Source organism: Trachurus japonicus, chromosome 22 (assembly GCF_045865225.1).
Source record: "Trachurus japonicus isolate A0001 chromosome 22, Traja_1.0".
NCBI classification, from domain to species: domain Eukaryota; kingdom Metazoa; phylum Chordata; class Actinopteri; order Carangiformes; family Carangidae; genus Trachurus; species Trachurus japonicus.
The window spans coordinates 2,135,851-2,157,877 of NC_140928.1; the positions used below are offsets into that span (position 1 = coordinate 2,135,851).

The window sequence follows — 22,027 nt, forward strand, 5'->3', positions numbered from 1 at the left end:
CTAATAATTTTAAACACGGACGTTTAAAAATGTTCTTAAATGAACACGAACACGATTTAGCATCATAACTCTGCAGCTCACTCCGCCCGCCTCAACCTCTACCACCTGACGCCACCTCCTCCTCCTCCTCTTCATCCTCCTCCTCTTCATCATCACCCCCCCCCGACAGTGTTTCAAACACTTGTGCATTTGCATGATAAAGATTTACATAAAGCTCAAATGTCTGCAAACTCCCCTCATGCAAATGGGAAAGTGGCGAGAACATCGAGTCCCATTTCCAATGCAGACGCGTTCACCTCGTCGTCTCCAAGGTGAGCACGTCCTCGAGCACCTCAAATGGAGATTACTGTGATTACTCACTCAGCCAAACGGTTTCCATGGCGACAGATGGTAATTAGGCAGCGAGCTCCGGGGGAAGGGGGGAGGAGGTTTATAATATTGTATTTCTGTCCTCTCTGCCTGAGGTGTGATATTAGGCTGTCAGCTAACGGGGGAGAGGAGGGAGACGTGATCGCAGACAAATGAAGGAGAAAATATTTTGCAGTTTTGGTGTCAAAGCTGTGGCAGAACACTGACGCCGTGTAGTTACACTGAGGGGAGGCAGCACAGTGCCGCTCCGCTCCACAAAACCCTCCTCCTCTAAGCTCCTTACAACAGGTGATGGATCCACGCAATTCACAGCCTCTTTTCTGCTGCTGCAGCTGGAGCAGAGTCTCTCTCCATCATCATCACAGCTCAGCAGCTACAGGCAGCTACAGGCAGCTGGTTCACACAGGGGCTATTAGAACAGACCCATGTGTTTGTGTTAACGCTCCTTCACAATAAAGGTAGATGTTTGTGTTAAAGCTCCTTCAAAATAAAGGTAGATGTTTGTATTAAAGCTCCATACAGTATAAAGGTAGATGTTTGTGTTAAAGCTCCTTCACAATAAAGGTAGATGTTTGTGTTAAAGCTCCTTCAAAATAAAGGTAGATGTTTGTATTAAAGCTCCATACAGTATAAAGGTAGATGTTTGTATTAATTAAAGCTCCATACGGTATAAAGGTAGATGTTTGTGTTAAAGCTCCATACAGTATAAAGGTAGATGTTTGTGTTAAAGCTCCATACAGTATAAAGGTAGATGTTTGTGTTAAAGCTCCATACAGTATAAAGGTAGATGTTTGTGTTAAAGCTCCATACAGTATAAAGGTAGATGTTTGTATTAAAGCTCCATACAGTATAAAGGTAGATGTTTGTGTTAAAGCTCCATACAGTATAAAGGTAGATGTTTGTGTTAAAGCTCCATACAGTATAAAGGTAGATGTTTGTATTAAAGCTCCATACAGTATAAAGGTAGATGTTTGTGTTAAAGCTCCATACAGTATAAAGGTAGATGTTTGTATTAAAGCTCCATACAGTATAAAGGTAGATGTTTGTGTTAAAGCTCCATACAGTATAAAGGTAGATGTCCATGTGTAGTGTGATTATAAAGCAGCTCTAGGTTCTATATTAATACTGTGAAAGTATCAAAGCCTCAGTCCACAGAGAAATGCACACAGCCTGTATTCAGAAACTGAGCCTTAAAACCAGCCGTCAGGACTTCCTGTCACTTTGTGATGTCACAAACTAAGCCCCGCCCCCTCACCATCCCATCTCTGAGTGTTCTGCTCTGTCCTTGTGTTTCTCAGGACATCAACTCCGTCTACCAGATCTTCCCCGACGAGGTTCTGGGCTCAGGACAGTTTGGTATCGTCTACGGAGGTGAGGACAGGTGCTGCTGTCTCTAACACTAAAACACTTAAAGGGATAGTTCACCCAAAATTGAAATTTCACTCATCATCTCCTCCCCCTCATGTGGACTAAGGGCTGGGAGAAGTTTCAGAGTCCTCCGTGGCTTCTCTGAGTTACAGGGGGTCTCGGCGTAGCAGTGCATGTCCATATGACGGTTGCAAATGGATACCAACTGTCTTCGTAACAAAAAGACACACCAAAAGACATCCAAATACCTCCATGCTGCTCGTATGTAATGTCCGTCTTGTATTGAAGCCCCGAAATGCGAAATTGTCCCGAAAAAAATTAAATAAGTCTATATTTCAAGCTTGTTTGTAGCAGAAGCTTCTTGAAGCTCCTGTTCCAAAGCTCCAGCTTTTTTTCAGGACAATTTTGCATTTCGGGGCTTCAATACAAGACGGACATTACATACGAGCAGCATGGAGGTATCTGGATGTTTTTTGGTGTGTCTTTTTGTTACGAAGACAGTTGGTATCCATTTGCAACCGTCATATGGACATGCACTGCTACGCCGAGACCCCCTGTAACTCAGAGAAGCCACGGAGGACTCTGAAACTTCTCCCAGCCCTTAGTCCACATGAGGGGGAGTAGATAATGAGTTTTTCAATTTCAATTTTGGGTGAACTATCCCTTTAAAACCAGGTCTGCACACTCAGGGCCTTTAAAGAGCCTTTTTTTGTTTCAGCATGTTTCAGGTGAGACTCGTTTGGACGAGAAAATGATCCGATCAAGTCTGTGTCGAAATCAAAAGTCGTAACTTTAATGAATTGTCTGTACAAACAAACTCTGAACCTCTGTGTTCATCTTCTGTACACACTGGGACAATAAGAATCATCAAGAAAAATAGAAAATGTAAAAGGAATTACAAATGAATGCATGTTTGCATTTGGAGCAGACAGATGTGATCGGAAAATTGTCTTCTCATGATCCTGATTATGAAGAAAAATGTGTTTATATTAGTTGTTAATTATATTAGTAGTAGTTTGTATGAAGGAAAAAAAGGCAAAGTGTTTAATAAAATTCAAAATGTCAAAATAAAAGTCTTAATATTTTGATGTAATTATTTATTATGACTTATTTATTGCATTTTTTTTTTTAACTTAATCCTTTGAGTTTCTGTTGTTCGTGTTCATGCTGCTGTGTGTTTTGTGTGTTTGTGTGTTTGTGTGTTTTCACGCAGGTAAACACAGGAAGTCCGGCCGCGACGTCGCCATCAAGATCATCGACAAACTCCGTTTCCCCACGAAACAGGAGAGTCAGCTCCGCAACGAGGTGGCCATCCTGCAGGTACACACACACTCACACATTAACACACACACACACACACACACACAGCGGTGCAGCTCAGGAGCCTGTTGGCAGTGAGTGAGACTTCCTGTCGTGAACGACTTCATTACCGTGGCAACACCGTGGGGGTGTGACATCCTGTAATATTTCAGCGCTGCTCAACCTGAAGCTGAAGCTGCTGCTGCACACACACACACACACACACACACACACACACACACCTGCACGTCGGAGGAATTCACCTCAGAATCAATAATCCATTGATTCCTTTAAAGGGATAGTACAACATTTTGTCAAATTGGCCCATTGCCATAATCCCTATAGTCATAGCAGTAGGTTCGTTACCTTTAATTGTCGGTGCAAACTGTTTTTAGAACGGCGGAGCAGAGCCGTGAGCTGCTCAGAGCTACGCTACGGAGGCTCATTATGGGATTTCTTGGTTTCCCTCATCAAACTCATCAAATACACAATCCAACAACTCCACAACGCTCTGGTGGACAAGTTGTGAGCTGCACATTCACCACGCTATGAGATAATAACACAACGTTACCACACAGAGTTGTTTTAGAGGGAAATACAGAGACTGTTGATGAAAAACTGTCCCTGAAGGCAACGCGCATCAGTGGTTTTGCATGAATTTCCCTCTAAAACAACTCTGTGTGGTAACGTTGTGTTATTATCTCATAGCGTGGTGAATGTGCAGCTCACAACTTGTCCACCAGAGCGTTGTGGAGTTGTTGGATTGTGTATTTGATGAGTTTGATGAGGGAAACCAAGAAATCCCATAATGAGCCTCCGTAGCGTAGCTCTGAGCAGCTCACGGCTCTGCTCCGCCGTTCTAAAAACAGCTTGCACCGACAATTAAAGGTAACGAACCTACTGCTATGACTATAGGGATTATGGCAATGGGCCAATTTGACAAAATGTTGTACTATCCCTTTAACGAACGCTAGGAGATGCAGGTGATCTACGTCTCTGGCTCCGCCCCCTTTCCCCACAGAGTCTCCACCACCCGGGCGTCGTCAACCTGGACTGTATGTTCGAGACGCCGGAGCGCGTGTTCGTCGTCATGGAGAAGCTCCATGGCGACATGCTGGAGATGATCCTGTCCAGTGAGAAGGGCCGGCTGCCGGAGAGGATCACCAAGTTCCTCGTCACACAGGTGAGGACGCCCCGCTCATCAACACAAGCACTGATGCACATGTCATATCATGCCCACATAACAATGCCACTTTCACTCCTAATCAATAACAGGCGACGCGAGACTAAAGCAATACAAGACATGTGCTTTCCTTTCAGTTTATTTGTTGAAAACTCCCCACAAACCATCTACAGAGACTTATGCCCAATTCCAATTCTATTTTTCATCCCTACCCCTACCCCTAGCCCTTAACCCTTGCCGTTGAAACGGAGCTACAAGGAGTAGGGTTGAAAGTCAACCCCTACGAACTGGGACACCACTTCAACAATCACATACGTCATCAGTCGTCTCTGCTGGCTTTCACATAAGCAGACGTGACGAGCTTTTGCCACAAATCCTCTATTCAGAACCACGTTAACTTAATAAAATAAAATTTAATGAAGAATGATCGGTTCATTGTAAAACATTTATTTATTGATGTAAATGTGGTGATTTCTGTACGTTGGCTCCAGAGCCCCGAGGCAGCGCTGCTCCTGTGTCCAAAACACATGAAGCTTCACTTTTAATTCAAACAAATTAATGCCACAATTGTTACATTTCATCAGTGAGACCAACATTTATCTCCTAAAAAGAATGTAACTACGCGGCGGTAAACCTTTAAAACCCTGCGGGTAAGTTAATTAGCGGTCGTCTTTTCTACCAGGACGAGGTCGGGTGGTTGGCCGGCTGACAAGCTCTCCAGCCGGGTGGTGTCTCCGTGACGAGCCGTTGATCTGCTCCACAGGTGGAGCTTCACTTCTCCCAAAAACATCGGAGCAAACATCTAAACAGCCTCATGTGGATAAACCGACCGCACATTGGGGATCTAAACAGCTACTTTCTCGCATGAAAAAATATTAAAACTTAACAAAATTACGTAATAACAGCGCTACAGTGAGAAATAAAACAGCTGCCGGGTGCCACAAGATGCATTCTGGGAAACTTGCCATAGCCCACGTTTTGTAGTGTGCCCCTGAAAAATCTCCTTTTCAAGGGCCAGATAGCCACTTCCCCCTAACCCTCATATGAACCAGAATCGGTCAAAGTGTACTGGTAGCAGCGGCAGCCAAACGAAAACCTTCAAATTAAGGTAAAAATATCCTAATTCAAATGATGTGTTAATACAATAAATTTACAGGAATTTTCATTTATACTTCTACAGAGAAAACCTGTTATTTTATCATTTTTACCCAAATTATTAGAATTAAACACCTTCAAAACAATGCATCTACTCAAGTTCCTACAGGGAAAAACATTGAAACCGTTATTTAACAGATGTTTTCAGATTTAGTTTTGAGCAAACTCTTTGAATATAGGGAATTTACTCCTGTTTGTGCAGTGAAAATTTGTCATTTTACAGATTCTTTCAAAATTATTATTGTCAAATGCTTTAGATAAAGTGATTATACTGAAGTTACTGCAGTAGAAAAAACCAAACACTTTCATTGAAGTGATTATGCTCGTGCTTTTCTATGTCCTTTAGTTGTGTCTTTTTCTTTTCTTTTGTTTCTGCTTTCCTCTTTGTTTGTGCCCAAATTTCTCCGGTTGTGTCATTGCGTAACCTGGCGATTGACGTCTGTCAATCTTTTTTTTTTCCTTTTCCCCCCTCTTTTCTTTTTTTTTAGATTAAAATGCATCCGAAGTAGGCAAACTGGCGATTTAAGAGTACCTTCAAAGAGAAATGAAACACAGAAAGAGCACAGATACAATGAGATAGACCTGCAGTTTACACGTAGTTTAGTCACGGTTCAGTACGGGTTCGGTACAGCAGACCCTAGTTGAATGTAAAACCAAAAACCATCTTCTGTTATAAAAGTAAAAAAAAAAATAGATAGAAAAATTAAACAAATGCATTAGGAGTGTTATAATACCATTCATTAATTCTAGAGGAAAAAAACAAGAAACTAACATCAATGTTGGTTTACAAAGTTAATTTAGACTCGATGCCAGTTACAAATACCGTTACACCCCTAATTTACATATTTTGATGATCGAGGTCCAGGATCCAATCAAATAGGTACTGGTTCCCGACCAGCGAGGTGCGGGATATTGTTCCAGCAGGATCCGGCACAAATGAAGCACTGGTGACAACATCAACTGTAAACAAACAATAGGCCTATGTAACTAACATTTCTACAGAAGTAGCTTCTTTTTTTTTTTTTTTTTTTTACAGTGAAACAAGTAGAAAATCAAAGGGGTTCAAAAAAATCAAAAACAGTTCAGACCAAGAAGAACTGAGGTGCAGCTTGAGCTTCTTGTTTCCAGCTCGTCCATCTTGTTGTCATTGACACGATGTTTCGATGAGCTTCTTTAAATGTGACACACAGATGATCAGTTGGACTTTTGGTGACCTCACAAAACACAAAACACATGAGTTTATTCAGCAGTTGTGACAAAACTTCAAACTCGCCACCTCCGGATAAACAGGAAGTAACTGGAGCTAGTTTGAGTGGCGGAGGGATACACCCACGAGGAGGAGGAGGAGGGTCTAGTTTTCAGGTTTGAAAGGTTTATTCACACATACAAGACATATTTAGTGTGAATCAGGTCTCCCATTGAAGCTACCAAAAGCTTATTGCGGGAGCCTGGATACATACTGTATAACACAAAACAATACAGCATATACAAGACTATAATACACATGAAACAGTATGAAAACACACACACACACACATTTCCTGGTATCATACGCATGCCGAGGACCGCAGACCGGAACAAGCTCACACAATCTGTGGTTGGTTTTATGGATAATTTGATGCATCACACAGACATTGTGAAATACATTAATTTCAGTTAACCGGAGGAGACCGAAGCGATGAAATAGAGGTCTTGTGGGGGCATTGAACTCGGACCACGACACAGCTCGAATGATCTTTTTTTGAAGGCTTTCTAATCTTTTCAAATAGCTAGGGTAGGTGTTGCACCAAATGACATTACAGTAGTTAATGTGTGTATAAAGTAAGTAATGTAGTTAAAGGAAAATAATGTCTTATTTTAAAGAAGAGCCTGACATATTTAGCTAGATTGGATATTATATGCTCTATATGATGTTTAAAATTTAAGGACTCCTCAATGTGGACCCCGAGGAACTTAGTAGAGCTCACTAGTTTGTTCGGTCCTGTCTAGTTCCAGATTTACCTTCAGCTTCAGTCTCCTCCAGCTGCTCTAGAGACGTTTCAGCTCTGTATCTCTGTTCATTCTGACTCTGAGTGGAAACCAAACCTCGTGCTCATGATGACGGCTGGTTGGTTGTGTTTCAGATCCTGGTGGCGCTACGTCACCTCCACTTCAAGAACATCGTCCACTGTGACCTGAAGCCTGAGAACGTCCTGCTGGCTTCTGCAGACGCCTTCCCCCAGGTGTGTGTGTGTCTGTGTGTGTGTCAGTTGGTCTTGTAGCTGATTGACTGAACTTTTCAAACAGCTGCAGCTTTGAGTGTGACACCCCGTCCTGACATACAGCGATGCGACAGCGACGCGAGCGAGTGAGGAAAAGTGAATAGAATGCGTTACTTTTCAATCAGCCTGTCCTGACACCGCGAGCGATATCGCTCCGTCCAGCGATGTCGCTCAACCCTGAAAAACTCGCTTGCGTTGTCTCTATCTGGACGACATTTCGCGGCGGTGTCCCGCACCTAAACACTTTTTATTGGTTGAAAATTACACGTTGCTTTCTGTTGACAAGAAAGTTATCAGAGAGAGGAGAATATGAGAGGAAAAAACACTCCAAGATGTGAAAAACGGCAACCAGGAAATGCCAGGAATCTCAGAATAGCGCTGCAAGTTTGTGTAGCTACGTCCCTCGATAATTTGATTGGTTTGGATTCTGAACCAATAGAATATACTCGCGACAAAATCCTCACGCTGCAGATCAGAACACCCTCGCGCGAGTTTTCGTTGCCGTTTCGCTTGCTCGCTGTATGTCAGGACGAGGTGTGAGAGTCAGGAAGTTGTGTGTGCGACTTTCGAGCGACTTTTCGACCTTTGTTTCGTTAGGGGTCGTATGTTACAAAACGAGTCCTCTGACACGTCCATGTTCCTGTCGTGTTAACGTAAATGTACTAGGAACTAGTCCCTTATAATAAAATAAAATTCATCTTACGTAAGCACGACAACGAAGCGTAAGAAATGCACAACAGCGTTCGACATGGACCCCGAGATCGGCCGACGTTTATTGCACAATTGTTCATCCTGCACCAACTGAGTTACTATAAATATGTTTTACGTCTCCTTTATCATTTTACATAGATTTTATAACAATTTTTTAGTTTAATACTGTTGCTAGCCTAAGTTATTTTATTTCTTAGTTATCTTATCGTTCTTTGGCTGAGTAGTTAGAGCATGGGATTAGTGATGCCTGAACAACCCTGTTAGCAATCGTCTTCAAAACTTCAGCCTCTTTCAACTTGAACTACTTTTACATACTTTAAGCTACAGACTTGATTCAACTTGTAAAATGTTCTCAAGACTCTCAGTTATCATTCACCTGTCTTTGACTCATCACAGTATGAAACTCACCTGGTTTAAGGCTCTTTGTGGCTGAGAGGTTAGAGCACCGGTTTACTGATCATGAGGTCATAGGTTCGACTCCCGCCTGAGTCATGTCTGTTGCATGTCACATCCTTACTAATTCAGCTTGGCTTCAGCAATGGCTTTCTGCATTCACACGCATTTTCCTTTTGGAAATGCTTTTCATAGTCTTTTATCTTTTATTCTATTCTATTGGAGCTGCTGTGACAACATCATTTCCTGTTAAAAATTAATAAAGTTATTTTCTATTGAGAAGGAGTCAAGGTGCAGGATATAAACCGAGCTATGTCTCCGGTTGTGTTGTTATTGTTGGGTTTTGATTGGTCAAAGTGGGAAAAGGGACATTGATGAGCACTGCGTTGTTCTAAAATTTTAACAGATTTCTACTCGTAGCGCTCTGCAACAAATTTTGTTTCCCTTCCACCACCAAACACCAGGAGCCAGTCAGTCCCTCCAGAAAAACGTGATTATGCGATCGCATAATTCAATAATCAGCCAAAGTCTGCACATTTATGCAGGAAGTCACTAGAAATGACTCTTTACATTAAGGTAGGAGCCTAGTGAAAAGCGTCAAAACAGAGTGTTGGGGGAATAACTAATTTTCCTTTTTATTCATCAAACAGCAATTTTTGCAAGTTCCCGCAATTTTTGCATAGAAATGCATAAATGTCCTGCATATTCCATCGCATTTTTTAAGAAAACGTGCTGCATAATCAAGGATTTTTGCCCGCAACAATCACAAAAAACCTTTTGCTTTTTTCTGGAAGGACTGTCCAGTGGATGAAGGTCAGAAGCAGAGACGACTCTGATACATAAACCACCCGATACAATTTGATCTGAAATTGTTTTCTTTTCTGAATGAGCCCGTTTGGATTTTAAAAATTCCAATCGACGTGTTTACATGACACAGTTTTATTTGGATCTGCATTTATTCTTTTTTCATTCTGATTATTTGTGTCCATGTAAACATGTCTATTGACGAGCGCTGCATTGTTCTAAAAGTTGAACAGATTTCTACTTGACTCACCGCCAAGAGCGTTTTTTCCTCGGAGCGCTGTGAACGCTGAACTTCATAGGATGTGTATAGAGAGTTGACGCATCAAAAACACCTTTGTTTGTTGGACACGGCCTCTTATTAGTGAGTGAGACAACTGTGTGTGTGTTTGTGCAGAGGAAACACACACCTCTAGTTCCTCTTGTTGTGACAGAAACACACTCATCTGCTCACATTTCATCTGTGAACCGAACTCAACCACACTGACGTTGTGTTTGTTTGTGTCCTGACATTTGGGCAGCAGCAGCAGCAGCAGGCTGTGTGTGTGTCTGTGTGTGTCTGTGTGTGTGTGTCTGTCTGTGTGTGTGTGTGAGGACTGATGCATCATTAGAGAAACAGTTCGTCTGACACAAGCAGCTATTTCTGGAGCGGAGACTGAAAACTGTAGAAAGCTGCTAATAGTTGCAGCGGCGGCTAATGGACTGTCTCTTTCCTGTGTTTTGTTTTGGTCTCTGTTTGCATCACCTGTCAGTGCACGTCTGAGTTTAGTTTTAGAGACTGGAGTTAAAGGGATAGTTCAACATTTTGGCAAACTGGCCCATTGCCATAATCCCTATAGTCATAGCAGTAGGTTCGTTACCTTTAATTGTTGGTGCAAGCTGTTTTTAGAACGGTGGAGCAGAGCTGTGAGCTGCTCAGAGCTACGCTACGGAGGCTCATTATGGGATTTCTTTCTTGGTTTCCCTCATCAAACTCATCAAATACACAATCCAACAACTCCACAACGCTCTGGTGGACAAGTTGTGAGCTGCACATTCACCACGCTATGAGATAATAACACAACGTTACCACACAGAGTTGTTTTAGAGGGAAATTCATGCAAAACCTCTGATGCACGTTGCCTTCAGGGACAGTTTTTCATCATCAGTCTCTGTATTTCCCTCTAAAACAACTCTGTGTGGTAACGTTGTGTTATTATCTCATAGCGTGGTGAATGTGCAGCTCACAACTTGTCCACCAGAGCGTTGTGGAGTTGTTGGATTGTGTATTTGATGAGTTTGATGAGGGAAACCAAGAAATCCCATAATGAGCCTCCGTAGCGTAGCTCTGAGCAGCTCATGGCTCTGCTCCGCCGTTCTAAAAACAGCTTGCACCGACAATTAAAGGTAACGAACCTACTGCTATGACTATAGGGATTATGGCAATGGGCCAATTTGCCAAAATGTTGAACTATCCCTTTAAGATGAAATCACATCTCTTGTTTTCAGGGGTGTGACGATTATAGATTTTCTTAGTATGATTATTGTTGAGAATTAATCAATTTTACAACAGTATGAATGTATAAAATCAAATATAGTCAAAATATAATTGCATTACTTATTTTATACACAAAATATTTTAGTATCTATTATTATAGGACCAGTTATTAATCCCCCAGGGGAAGTGTTTGAAATATTCACGTCATTAATTGTCATCTAGACCAGTGTTTCTCAACCTTGGGGTCGGGACCTCATGTGGGGTCACCTGGAATTCAAATGGGGTCCCCTGAAATGTCCAGTAGCTAATTGATAAAAAAAAAAAAAGACTGGTAAAAAATATTGTTTTAACTTATTATTATTATTTTTTTAATGATGATTAAACCACACACAATCTTAAACAACTGTTTTCTATACTTTTAATCTCTCAAATATAAAGTGAGCATCTTGATTGATGGCCACGATCACATGGGGTCGCCAGAAATTTGTGATCTCAAAATGGGGTCACGAGCCACAAAAGGTTGAGAACCACTGGTCTAGACCAAATGTTTTAGTTTATTTTAATAAGGTTTTTTTTTCGTACTAATGACTATGACTATTCTATAGGGATTATGGCAATCGGCCAATTTGCCAAAATGTAATGTAATGAACTATCCCTTTAAAGTTAGCACAGAGCAGGAGATGTTTTTTTTAATCTGGTTGTTTGTTTGTTTGCTGCTCACTGAGCTGCAACCGTCGGCTGTCAATCAGAAACCTGAAGCACAGAGAGATGAGGGGGGGGTCGGGGGTCGGGGGGGGTGAGTGGTGGTTTTTTCCCGGTGGTTCGACACCAGCGGTTTTATAAATAGAGTCGTTCCTCCCACGGTCCGACATGTAGAGTCAGGACGGAGACCGAGTCTGATGTGGTGCAGCAGCAAAGTGATTCATCACAACAGGACGGTGACTAGAGCCAAGGTATCCCTGTGTGTGTGTCTGTGTGTGTGTGTGTGTGTGTGTGTGTGTGTCTGTGTGTGTGTGTGTGTGTGTGTGTGTCTGTGTGTGTGTGTGTGTGTGTGTGAGTCATCCTGCAACCAACAGCTCTTCACTGTCGACAGCTTCATTACACTCATCCTCTCCTCAAACACCGAACACAGGGAAACAGGACGAGTGGAAGAATTAAAACACTCACTGTGGACTGAAAGGAGATGTTTCTATTAGAGCTCCTTCAGAATAAAGGTAGATGTTTCTATTAGAGCTCCTTCAGAATAAAGGTAGATGTTTCTATTAGAGCTCCTTCAGAATAAAGGTAGATGTTTCTATTAGAGCTCCTTCAGAATAAAGGTAGATGTTTCTATTAGAGCTCCTTCAGAATAAAGGTAGATGTTTCTATTAGAGCTCCTTCAGAATAAAGGTAGATGTTTCTATTAGAGCTCCTTCAGAATAAAGGTAGATGTTTCTATTAGAGCTCCTTCAGAATAAAGGTAGATGTTTGTATTAGAGCTCCTTCAGAATAAAGGTAGATGTTTCTATTAAAGCTCCTTCAGAATAAAGGTAGATGTTTCTATTAGAGCTCCTTCGGAATAAAGGTAGATGTTTCTGTTAGAGCTCCTTCGGAATAAAGGTAGATGTTTCTGTTAGAGCTCCTTCGGAATAAAGGTAGATGTTTCTGTTAGAGCTCCTTCAGAATAAAGGTAGATGTTTCTATTAGAGCTCCTTCAGAATAAAGGTAGATGTTTCTATTAGAGCTCCTTCAGAATAAAGGTAGATGTTTCTATCAAAGCTCCTTCAGAATAAAGGTAGATGTTTCTATTAGAGCTCCTTCGGAATAAAGGTAGATGTTTCTATTAGAGCTCCTTCAGAATAAAGGTAGATGTTTCTATTAGAGCTCCTTCAGAATAAAGGTAGATGTTTCTATTAGAGCTCCTTCAGAATAAAGGTAGATGTTTCTATTAGAGCTCCTTCAGAATAAAGGTAGATGTTTCTATCAAAGCTCCTTCAGAATAAAGGTAGATTTTTCTATGTTTCTATATTCTATCCTCAGGGGTCAGTCCTTGGACCCCTTCTGTTTAACCTGTATATGCTGCCTTTGGGTCAAATTCTACAGAACTCTAATGTCAACTATCATAGTTATGCAGATGACACACAGATATATCTCACACCAGTCCAATAGAGTCATTATGTCACTGTTTAGAGCAAGTCAAAAATTGGATGAGCCAAAATTTCCTTCAGTTAAATCAAGAAAAAACTGAGGTCAATGGGCCTCATTCACGAACTGTTCTTAAGAACAAATTTGTTCTTAAGTCCTACTTACGAAGTTTTTACGAAGATTGTGGCATTCATGAATGTTTTCTTATCCAGAATTTGTTCTTAACTAAGAACAAAATCTACGAACAGTCAGGAGTATACTTACGCACTTTTAGGTGCTGAGACTTCTGCAAAAATAACCGATTATAGCGTTTTCTTTTGTTCTGCAGTTGTATGATATTATATGATTTGAATAAGAATTATTTTCTTATCTTTTATGATGTTTTTAATAATCATATATTAATAATAATAATTGACAAATCATTGCAGTTTCTTAAAAAAACATTATAGACACTTAATTCATATCAATTTTTTTTCCTCTTTTTTAAATGTGTTGTTTGTTGTTGTTGTGCGCAACATACAGCTGCCGATATGATTTTTTTTCCTAATTGCGGGCTGCAACAGTGCACTTACTTAAGTGTTCACACTACACACAACTGTGTTTTTTTTTAAATATGTGATAATATGATGATATTTATGATGGCACACGTGAGAGTGTGGTCTCTCTGATAACAACCGAAGAGCTGCATCCACTGCTGGCTACTAAATATAGCCTAAATATAAATATAAAAATATAAACTAAATATAAGCCTTTTGTTTGTTTCTTAGTTTCATTCCTGCCGCAGTAGCGCCACTTCACTACTTAAGTTCTTTTTATGTTTGGAGTCTGGTGCTCCCTCCCAGATTTTCATTTGAGCATTTCAACTTTCTTTCTCACTTCACCTCCTCTGCTCAGTGCCTGTGGGTGCTGTGTGCACACGGCCCTGCAGTCTCATGCCCTTTTACGGGCATTGATGGGGCTGTTACCTATGCTAATCCTATGTTAATTAGACTCACCTGGCACACGCCCTCAACTTACGAGGAAATGGCATTCATCAAGTAGGAACACAGCTGCCAACAATTCTGAGGCTTACGAATGCGTTGATGAATCTGACGTAGGGTTTTCTTAAGGAACTTCTTAAGAACAACTTAAGAAAGAATCTAAGAAGGTTCTTAAGAAGATATTGGTGAATGAGGCCCATTGTTTTTGGAAATAAAGAGAAGAGGGTTGCTGTCAGTAAACACCTTGAGTCACTGTCTTTAGAAACTAAAGACCAAGTCCGAAACCTCGGCGTGCTGATAGACTCAGATCTGACCTTCAACAGCCATATCAAATCAGTCACCAAATCAGCCTTTTATCAACTTAAGAACATATCCAGAATTAAGGGTTTTATGTCCCAAACTGATCAGGAGAAGCTGGTTCATGCTTTTATCTCCAGTAGACTAGACTACTGTAACGGTCTTCTGACTGGATCAAACAGCTGCAGCTCATTCAGAACGCTGCAGCTCCAGTTTTAACCAGAACAAAGAGATCAGATCACATCACCCCAGTTCTTAAGACCTTACACTGGCTCCCAGTCAGCTACAGAATAGATTTTAAAGTTCTGCTACTGGTTTACAAATCACTGAATGGTTTAGGTCCAGAATACATGAATGACATGTTATCAGAGTATAAACCCAGTAGAGCTCTGAGATCTACTGACTCAGGTCAGATAGTGGAGCTCAGAGTTCAGACCAGACATGGTGAAGCAGCATTTAGCTGTTATGCTGCTCACAACTGGAACAAACTACCAGCAGAACTGAGATCAGCCCCAACTGTAAACACTTTTAAATCCAGGTTAAAAACATTTCTCTTTTCATGAGCTTATAGCTGAGAACTTAAAACTTTATCTATTTTCTTTTATTTTACTTTTATTTGCTCTTGCTTTTAACTCTGTTTTCAGTGTTTTGTTTGTTTTTATTCTGTCTTATGCTTCTTTTTTTTTTTTTTTAATGTTTTGTGTTCATGTAAAGCACATTGAGTTGCCTTGGTATGAAATGCGCTATATAAATAAAGATGCCTTGCCTTGCCTTGCCTTGAAGCTCCATTAAAACCTTAAACCAGCCGTCAGGACTTCCTGTGACTTTGTGATGTCACAACAAAGCAGTCACTTTACAGGATTTGGTTTCGTTGGGTGTTTTATTCTGAAATCTGCTCAGTTTTTATTGGATCACTTTAAGAAAGTCAGTCAGCCAATCAGCCTCCTCCTCTCTTCTGATTGGCTGTCACCGACCTGTTGACAATAGACCTCCAGAGAGAAGCAGAGATGACGGTGGATCTTCTCCTCTTCTCCTCCTCTCCTCTCTGTCTCAGGTGAAGCTCTGTGACTTCGGCTTCGCCCGGATCATCGGTGAGAAGTCGTTCCGGCGCTCGGTGGTCGGCACGCCGGCCTACCTCGCCCCGGAAGTCCTCAGGAACAAAGGCTACAACCGCTCGCTGGACATGTGGTCGGTCGGCGTCATCATCTACGTCAGGTAGGACCACGACTACAACTACAACCTGGATGATGTTTTATAGGAGACACACTGCAAAAACCCAAAATCTTTCCAAGAACATTTGTCTTATTTAATGTCAAAATGTCTCATTTCTAGTCAAAACTAATCTCGTTCCACTTAACCCTTAGGGGTCTAAGCCTATTTTGGCCGTTTTTGAATACTTTTGATTTTGCCTTTATATACCACATAAAAAAATGTTTAACATGTCAATGCTTGGTACCATTTTTTCAGCACAACTTCGTCTATTTGATCTGATTATACATTTTTCACTTGAACCTTATTTTCCTAACACATTGAGCCCAAAATACACAAAAATTGTTAAATCCGAGTTGAAAAAATTTACTATTTATTTCAATAAAAAACACAAACATGCTCATAAACCAACTCAAAATCTTTCCAAGAATATTTGTCTTATTTCTTGTCAAAATGTCTCATTTCCAGTCAAAACTAATCTCTTTCCACTTAAAATAAGACTCATCACCTAAAATTTAACTTGTTTTTAGATCATTTTCACTTGTTTCAAACTAATTTTCACTTGAAATAAGTAGAAAAATCTGCCAGTGAAAGCAAGTTTTTTGTGTTTGTAATAAGAAAGAAAAACTTGCTCCACTCTCAGATTTTTCTACTTATTTCAAGTGAAAATCAGCTTGAAAGAAGTAAAAAGTGTCTAAAAACAAGCTGCTTTTTAATGTGATGAGTCTTATTTTAAGTAGAATGAGATTTGTTTTGACTAGAAATAAGACAAATATTCTTGGTAAGATTTTGAGTTTTTGCAGTGTACACCAAAGCCCGTTGTTGTTGTTTCCATAATGTTTCTGTGTCTGTGTCTTCAGCCTCAGCGGGACGTTTCCCTTCAACGAGGACGAGGACATCAACGACCAGATCCAGAACGCCGCCTTCATGTACCCTCCTCACCCCTGGAAGAAGGTCTCACAGGAAGGTGAGTATCAACACCACAGAGAAAGCAGCCAGGAGAAACATGGACGCCATTTTAAATCTCACATTCAACCTAATTTAGTTGAATTAAAAATATATTAGTACATTATTCGATAACCCTTTAATATACAGGCCGCAAATTACATTACAATGTCAAGAAATAGCCAAGAAATAACGGTCAACTTCATAGTAATGTCACGTTACTCATGAAGACAAAATATTCCACATGCTTTGAATTTTTTGGGAAGGGCCAGAATTTTTCTCCACCAAGCCCTTGCAATTGACCGATATTTCTGGACTATTTCTACGCAATCAATCGTTATTTCTCTACATTATTATGAAATTGACGGTTATTTCTAGGCTATTTCTAGACATTACTGTGCAGGTACCACAAAAATAAGTCACATACCAAAAGCTACTGTTACTATTTAACACAGAATCCAGACAAAACTAGAAGTAGAGTCAACCCACAAGAGATTGTGATTACGCTGCTGTGCAACTCTGTAGAAGAGTGACGTTGTGGAGAGGCACCCTGTGATATTGGTTAACTATCTAGTCTTCAGTGGCTTCCCGGGAGGCTTCTTTAAACGTTGAACTCTGCGAGTGAACAATGGACCAAATCAAGGTCCACTGCCACACAGAAAACGTACCCACACCCAGGTTTCACCACCAAAAATAAGAAAGGCAAAATAACAAAGTGGCAAGAGTCTCTCTCTGCCCGACAACTACCTTACAGGGAACTCTCAAGCAAACACAGGCAGGCAATAAAATCACAAACCATCTTGAAAAGAAGACTACTACATCACTCAACAGCTACAAACCTTTACTTCACCTCATGGTTGTTCAGATCCCGGACGAGCCCCCAATTGTTACGCCCCAGAACTTTGTTGGCTCGGAGGAGCATAACAATGGACCCAAACAATGACCCAAACCCAACACAACGGCACTAAATTAACTTAAAGAGATTTAATACTAAAACATACGAGTGATACAAACAAGTAGACATAAACTAAAACAACCAAAAGCCAAGTTGGGAGGCAGGCAAGCCCAGCAATGGGAGGGAGAGACACACACACGCACAAGGCCGAACCCCTTTCGGCCGTAACAGTCGTCATGGCGTTAAGCCCGCCCAACGACTCTCTAAACAGATAGAGCGCTGTGATTGGTCAACACAAACGGTGTTCCAGACTCAAAAAGTTCCTATGGCTCGTTTCTAGACCCACCTACGGAGCAAATAGATTTGCTGCCGCTAGGGTGCAGCTAGATTTCTAGGCTATCACACTGCTACTCCGATGCGAAACCTAGTGGCGGTAACGATCGTCCACATGGTGATCAGTGAGTTTACACATGTGGTTGATCTGGTTTCTGTGGTTTTTCTGGAGGTCGTTGCGTTGAGTCGTGAGCTGTGAGGCGGTCGGCGCTCCGTGGTGACTTCCTGTCTGTAACATCAGCCCAGGTGCTGCAGCTCTGATCCGTCCTCTGCTGTCTGTCTGACTCACGCTGCCGTCACCGTCTCTAAATGCATCGTCCGTCTGACTCACTCGCTTCTTCGCTCCTCGGCCGTATCCCTGAAGAGCTCTTCACCTCCCTCCACCTCCTCTTCTCTCCGTCTCTTCATCCGGCCGCGGACGGACGAGCGCTTCGTGTCGGCCGCAGGAGGATCGACTCTCAGCTCGCCAACCAGAGAGAGAGAGAGAGACACAGCTTCAGGACCAACTCTTTAAAAGACCTCTCTCTTTCTCTCTCTCTATCTCTCTATCTCTCTATCTCTCTGTCTCTCTATCTCTCCGTCTGCAGCCCACGCACAAACACGAATAAAGTTTTGAAAAGATATTTTTAATCCCTGGATGTGATGACAAACATCAAGTTTTCCTGAACATCAGACAGTGCTGCTCCTCCTCAGGTCCTGACCGGCCAATCACAGCTCATTCTCAAATCACAGACGGTCACTGACGGAGTTGGACTTGGTGAAAACAAAAAAGAAACAGGAAAAAAAGGAAAACCCACAATAAAATAATAATCAAATATCAAGCTAAAAGTTCTGAGACTTTAAACGGACAGTATCATTTTTTTAAAGTTGGGGTTGTATGATCTACAAATATCCCCTAAGTACTTTAATTGCAGTAGAAGACTCTCTGCACTCCTCCCGTTAGCAACGCCAGCCCATAATAGCCCTGCCCAGAGATTTACAACATACAGTGTTGTGAACAGACCCAAAGAAACGGCCTATTTTCACGGCCTAAAAGAGGTTTTACCTGAAAAAAAAATACACAGTTCCATTTTTCGGTATAATATAATTTTTTCCAGCCCCTCAAAGTGCAGGAAAAACACAGTTTTTATTTGGACCTAACCAACTCACGTATCCCTCCGCCCAGGGTTAGCGCCCGACGATCAGCAGTTGGTTAGGAGCAGAGAGTCTTCTACTGCAATTAAAGTACTTAGGGGCTATTTGTAGATCATACAACCCCACTTTAAAAAAAATGCTACTATCCCATAAAGGTGGAAAATCCTGAAGACTTCCTCTTTAAAAGTAGAAGTAGAGGACGGGCCGGATCAGTAACGGACACTGACACCGTTACAGATCATGTGTTTTTTTATTATAAACTGTCAATTTAGGATAAAACAAAAAATAGTTCACCATCATCAAAATCAACTTCTATTTACGTAAAACTTCAAAACACAACAAGTGATGAAAACACAGAGAACTGAAGCTGGACAGGAAGTGGTGAAGAGACAGGAGTGGTCGTCATGGGAACCGGCGTGTTGGAGTGATGTCAGAGCAAAACTTAACAAAAAAAACCCCAAAACAACAGGATATTTCAGAGTAAAGTTGTGTCATGTGACGACTCCTCCCCACAGAGAGAGGAATGAGTGAGGGAGGGGGGGAGAGAGGGGGAGGGAGAAGGGAGTTAGACAGACAGATTTTAAGTGGGGGGGTTAGGTGAGGGGGGGTCTCTGTCCATTCATGCTCTGGTCCATTCATGTGCATAATGGCGGTGGAGCGGTGGAGGCCCCTCCAGCTCAGACCGCTGACCCCTGAAGAAATGTTAACATCATGTTAGCTTTGCTCATTAGCCCCGACCGGCCCCGAACCACGGGGGCCCAGACCCCCCCCACACCCCCCCACAGACCCCCACACACCACTCCACCACCTCCACATCCTCCTCCAGGCTCCACATGCTCCCCCCTCATCGCTCCGGCCTTCACTGCTTCCCCTTCCTCTTCGTCTTCTACTTCTTTTCCTCCTTCCCTCCTCACTTGTCATATTGCATCACGTCGTCATGGTCACAAGCTTCTCAAATCACTTTGAAACCTTTCCACAAGTTTCCGAACGTCATCTATATGGTCAAAACCGGCCGGTTTGGTGGAATTGTACGTTTACATTTCCATGGTTTTCAGTCGTTGTCATAGTTGCGGTAAACGCATGGATCTATTAACGCTGGCTTTTAACCTGGATGTCAGTTTGTGTGATATCCATTGTTAAAAGCTGGTGTGATGATCCATGTGTTTTACAGATTTTCATTGAAAAAAAGAAAAAAAGAAATCCATGCATTTACCGCGGCTACCGAAACCATGGAAACATAAACATAAAATTCCACCGGAAGAGCAAAACCGGCAAAACAGGCTACGTTTTTGACGTTCGGAAAAAGGTGGATAATAGCAATATAGTATATAAGCAAGCAATAAAACTTATGGATCAAAAACCAATGAGACGGCACCACAGAAAACACAACCTTCTTCTTGCATTTGAAAACTTTATAATTTACTGTAACATCAGACTGGTTTTTAAATTAAATGTCTTCATATCTGTGTATCAGCCCTGTTTTCTGCACTGATAAAAAGACGCTGTAGCTCAAGCCGAGTAAACACACGAGCCTCCTACAATGGTGACTGCATTGTTCCCAAGTGTACGACATCATTTGGACAGTCTTGGACTTTTTCATTGTTACTATTTCTTTCTTATTCCTCATCGTCTACAAATTCTACTTTTTTCTTTTTCTTCATCTTTTTCTTCCTGCAGCCATCGACCTGATCAACAACCTGCTGCAGGTGAAGATGAGGAAGAGATACAGCGTGGACAAGACGCTCAGTCACCCCTGGTTACAGGTGAGACTCACTCATCACTGATGATAGTTCAACATTTTGGCAAATTGGCCCATTGCCATAATCCTTAAACCAACACTGCAAAAACTCAAAATCTTACCAAGAATATTTGTCTTATTTCTAGTCAAAACAAATCTCATTATACCTAAAATATGTATATTTATACATATACATACATAGTTATACATAAAAAAGTAGCTTGTTTTTAGACACTTTTGACCTATTTCAAGTCTATTTTCATTTGAAATAAGGAGAAAAATCTGATTGTGGAGCAAGTTTTTCTTTCTTATTACAAGCACAAAAAACTAGCTTTCACTGGCAGATTTTTCTACTTATTTCAAGTGAAAATTAGTTTGTAACAAGTGAAAATGATCTAAAAACAAGTTAATTTTTAGGTGATGAGTCTTATTTTAAGTGGAAAGAGTTTAGTTTTGACTAGAAATGAGACATTTTGACAAGAAATAAGACAAATATTCTTGGAAAGATTTTGAGTTTTTGCAGTGAAGAAATCCATGAGCCTCCGTAGCGTAGCTCTGAGCAGCTCACGGCTCTGCTCCGCCGTTCTAAAAACAGCTTGCACCGACAATTAAAGGTAACGAACCTACTGCTATGACTATAGGGATTATTATGGCAATGGGCCAATTTGCCAAAAGGTTGAACTATCCCTTTAAAACCTGTAAAATCAAGAAGAAGAAGCTGAATGTGTGTTTGTTTTCTCCACCAGGACTACCAGATGTGGTTGGACCTGAGGAACTTGGAGTCGCGGATGAACGAGCGCTACATCACGCACGAGAGCGACGACCTGCGCTGGCACCACCACGCGCAGCTCAGCGGCCTCGACTACCCGCCGCACCTCGCCAACGGTCCCCGCGGCGACGGCATCGGCATCGGCGTCGCCGTGGGCGTCCCGGGCGTGGAGCGATACCCGGAGCGAGACGAGGAGCTGGAGACGCTCAGCGAGAGGGTCAGCGAGCTCTGACCGCGGGGAAACGACGGGAAAATGAACAAAAGCACAAAATGAAAAACAGGTAGTTGAAAAAAAAAAAGTTTCCCTCGCCAACTACAAGCCCCGCCCACTGGGAGGAGCTAACGCTGTAAACGCAACGACCGCTATGGAAGGAAACGCACTGCAAATGACAACAGCAGATTGATAAAACATAAATTAACCTTCAAATGCAAAAAACATTAATTAACCTTCAAATTGGCGTCAAAATCATTACATACATTATTTTATTTTATTTTAAATCACATTACATTTGTTATTTTATTGTGTAATTTTGAGGTCACAAGAATTGTTTCATTATTTCTCATGAATATGAAATATGTATTTTAA

The 22,027-nt window shown here is 41.5% G+C and overlaps 1 protein-coding gene across 1 annotated transcript in view; it reads left to right on the forward strand.

Annotated features, from left to right (window-relative positions):
- prkd1 (protein kinase D1) overlaps window positions 1-21,729 on the forward strand; it is a 59,531-nt gene extending 37,802 nt beyond the window's left edge. The window contains exons 14-21 of the mRNA XM_085767706.1: window positions 1,668-1,740; window positions 2,951-3,057; window positions 4,058-4,219; window positions 7,498-7,596; window positions 15,473-15,633; window positions 16,488-16,594; window positions 20,612-20,697; window positions 21,419-21,729. Coding sequence (XP_085623832.1) covers window positions 1,668-1,740; window positions 2,951-3,057; window positions 4,058-4,219; window positions 7,498-7,596; window positions 15,473-15,633; window positions 16,488-16,594; window positions 20,612-20,697; window positions 21,419-21,673 — 1,050 coding nt within the window. The 3' untranslated portion in view covers window positions 21,674-21,729. The remainder of the gene's footprint in view (window positions 1-1,667; window positions 1,741-2,950; window positions 3,058-4,057; window positions 4,220-7,497; window positions 7,597-15,472; window positions 15,634-16,487; window positions 16,595-20,611; window positions 20,698-21,418) is intronic.
- Window positions 21,730-22,027: the final 298 nt, after the last annotated feature.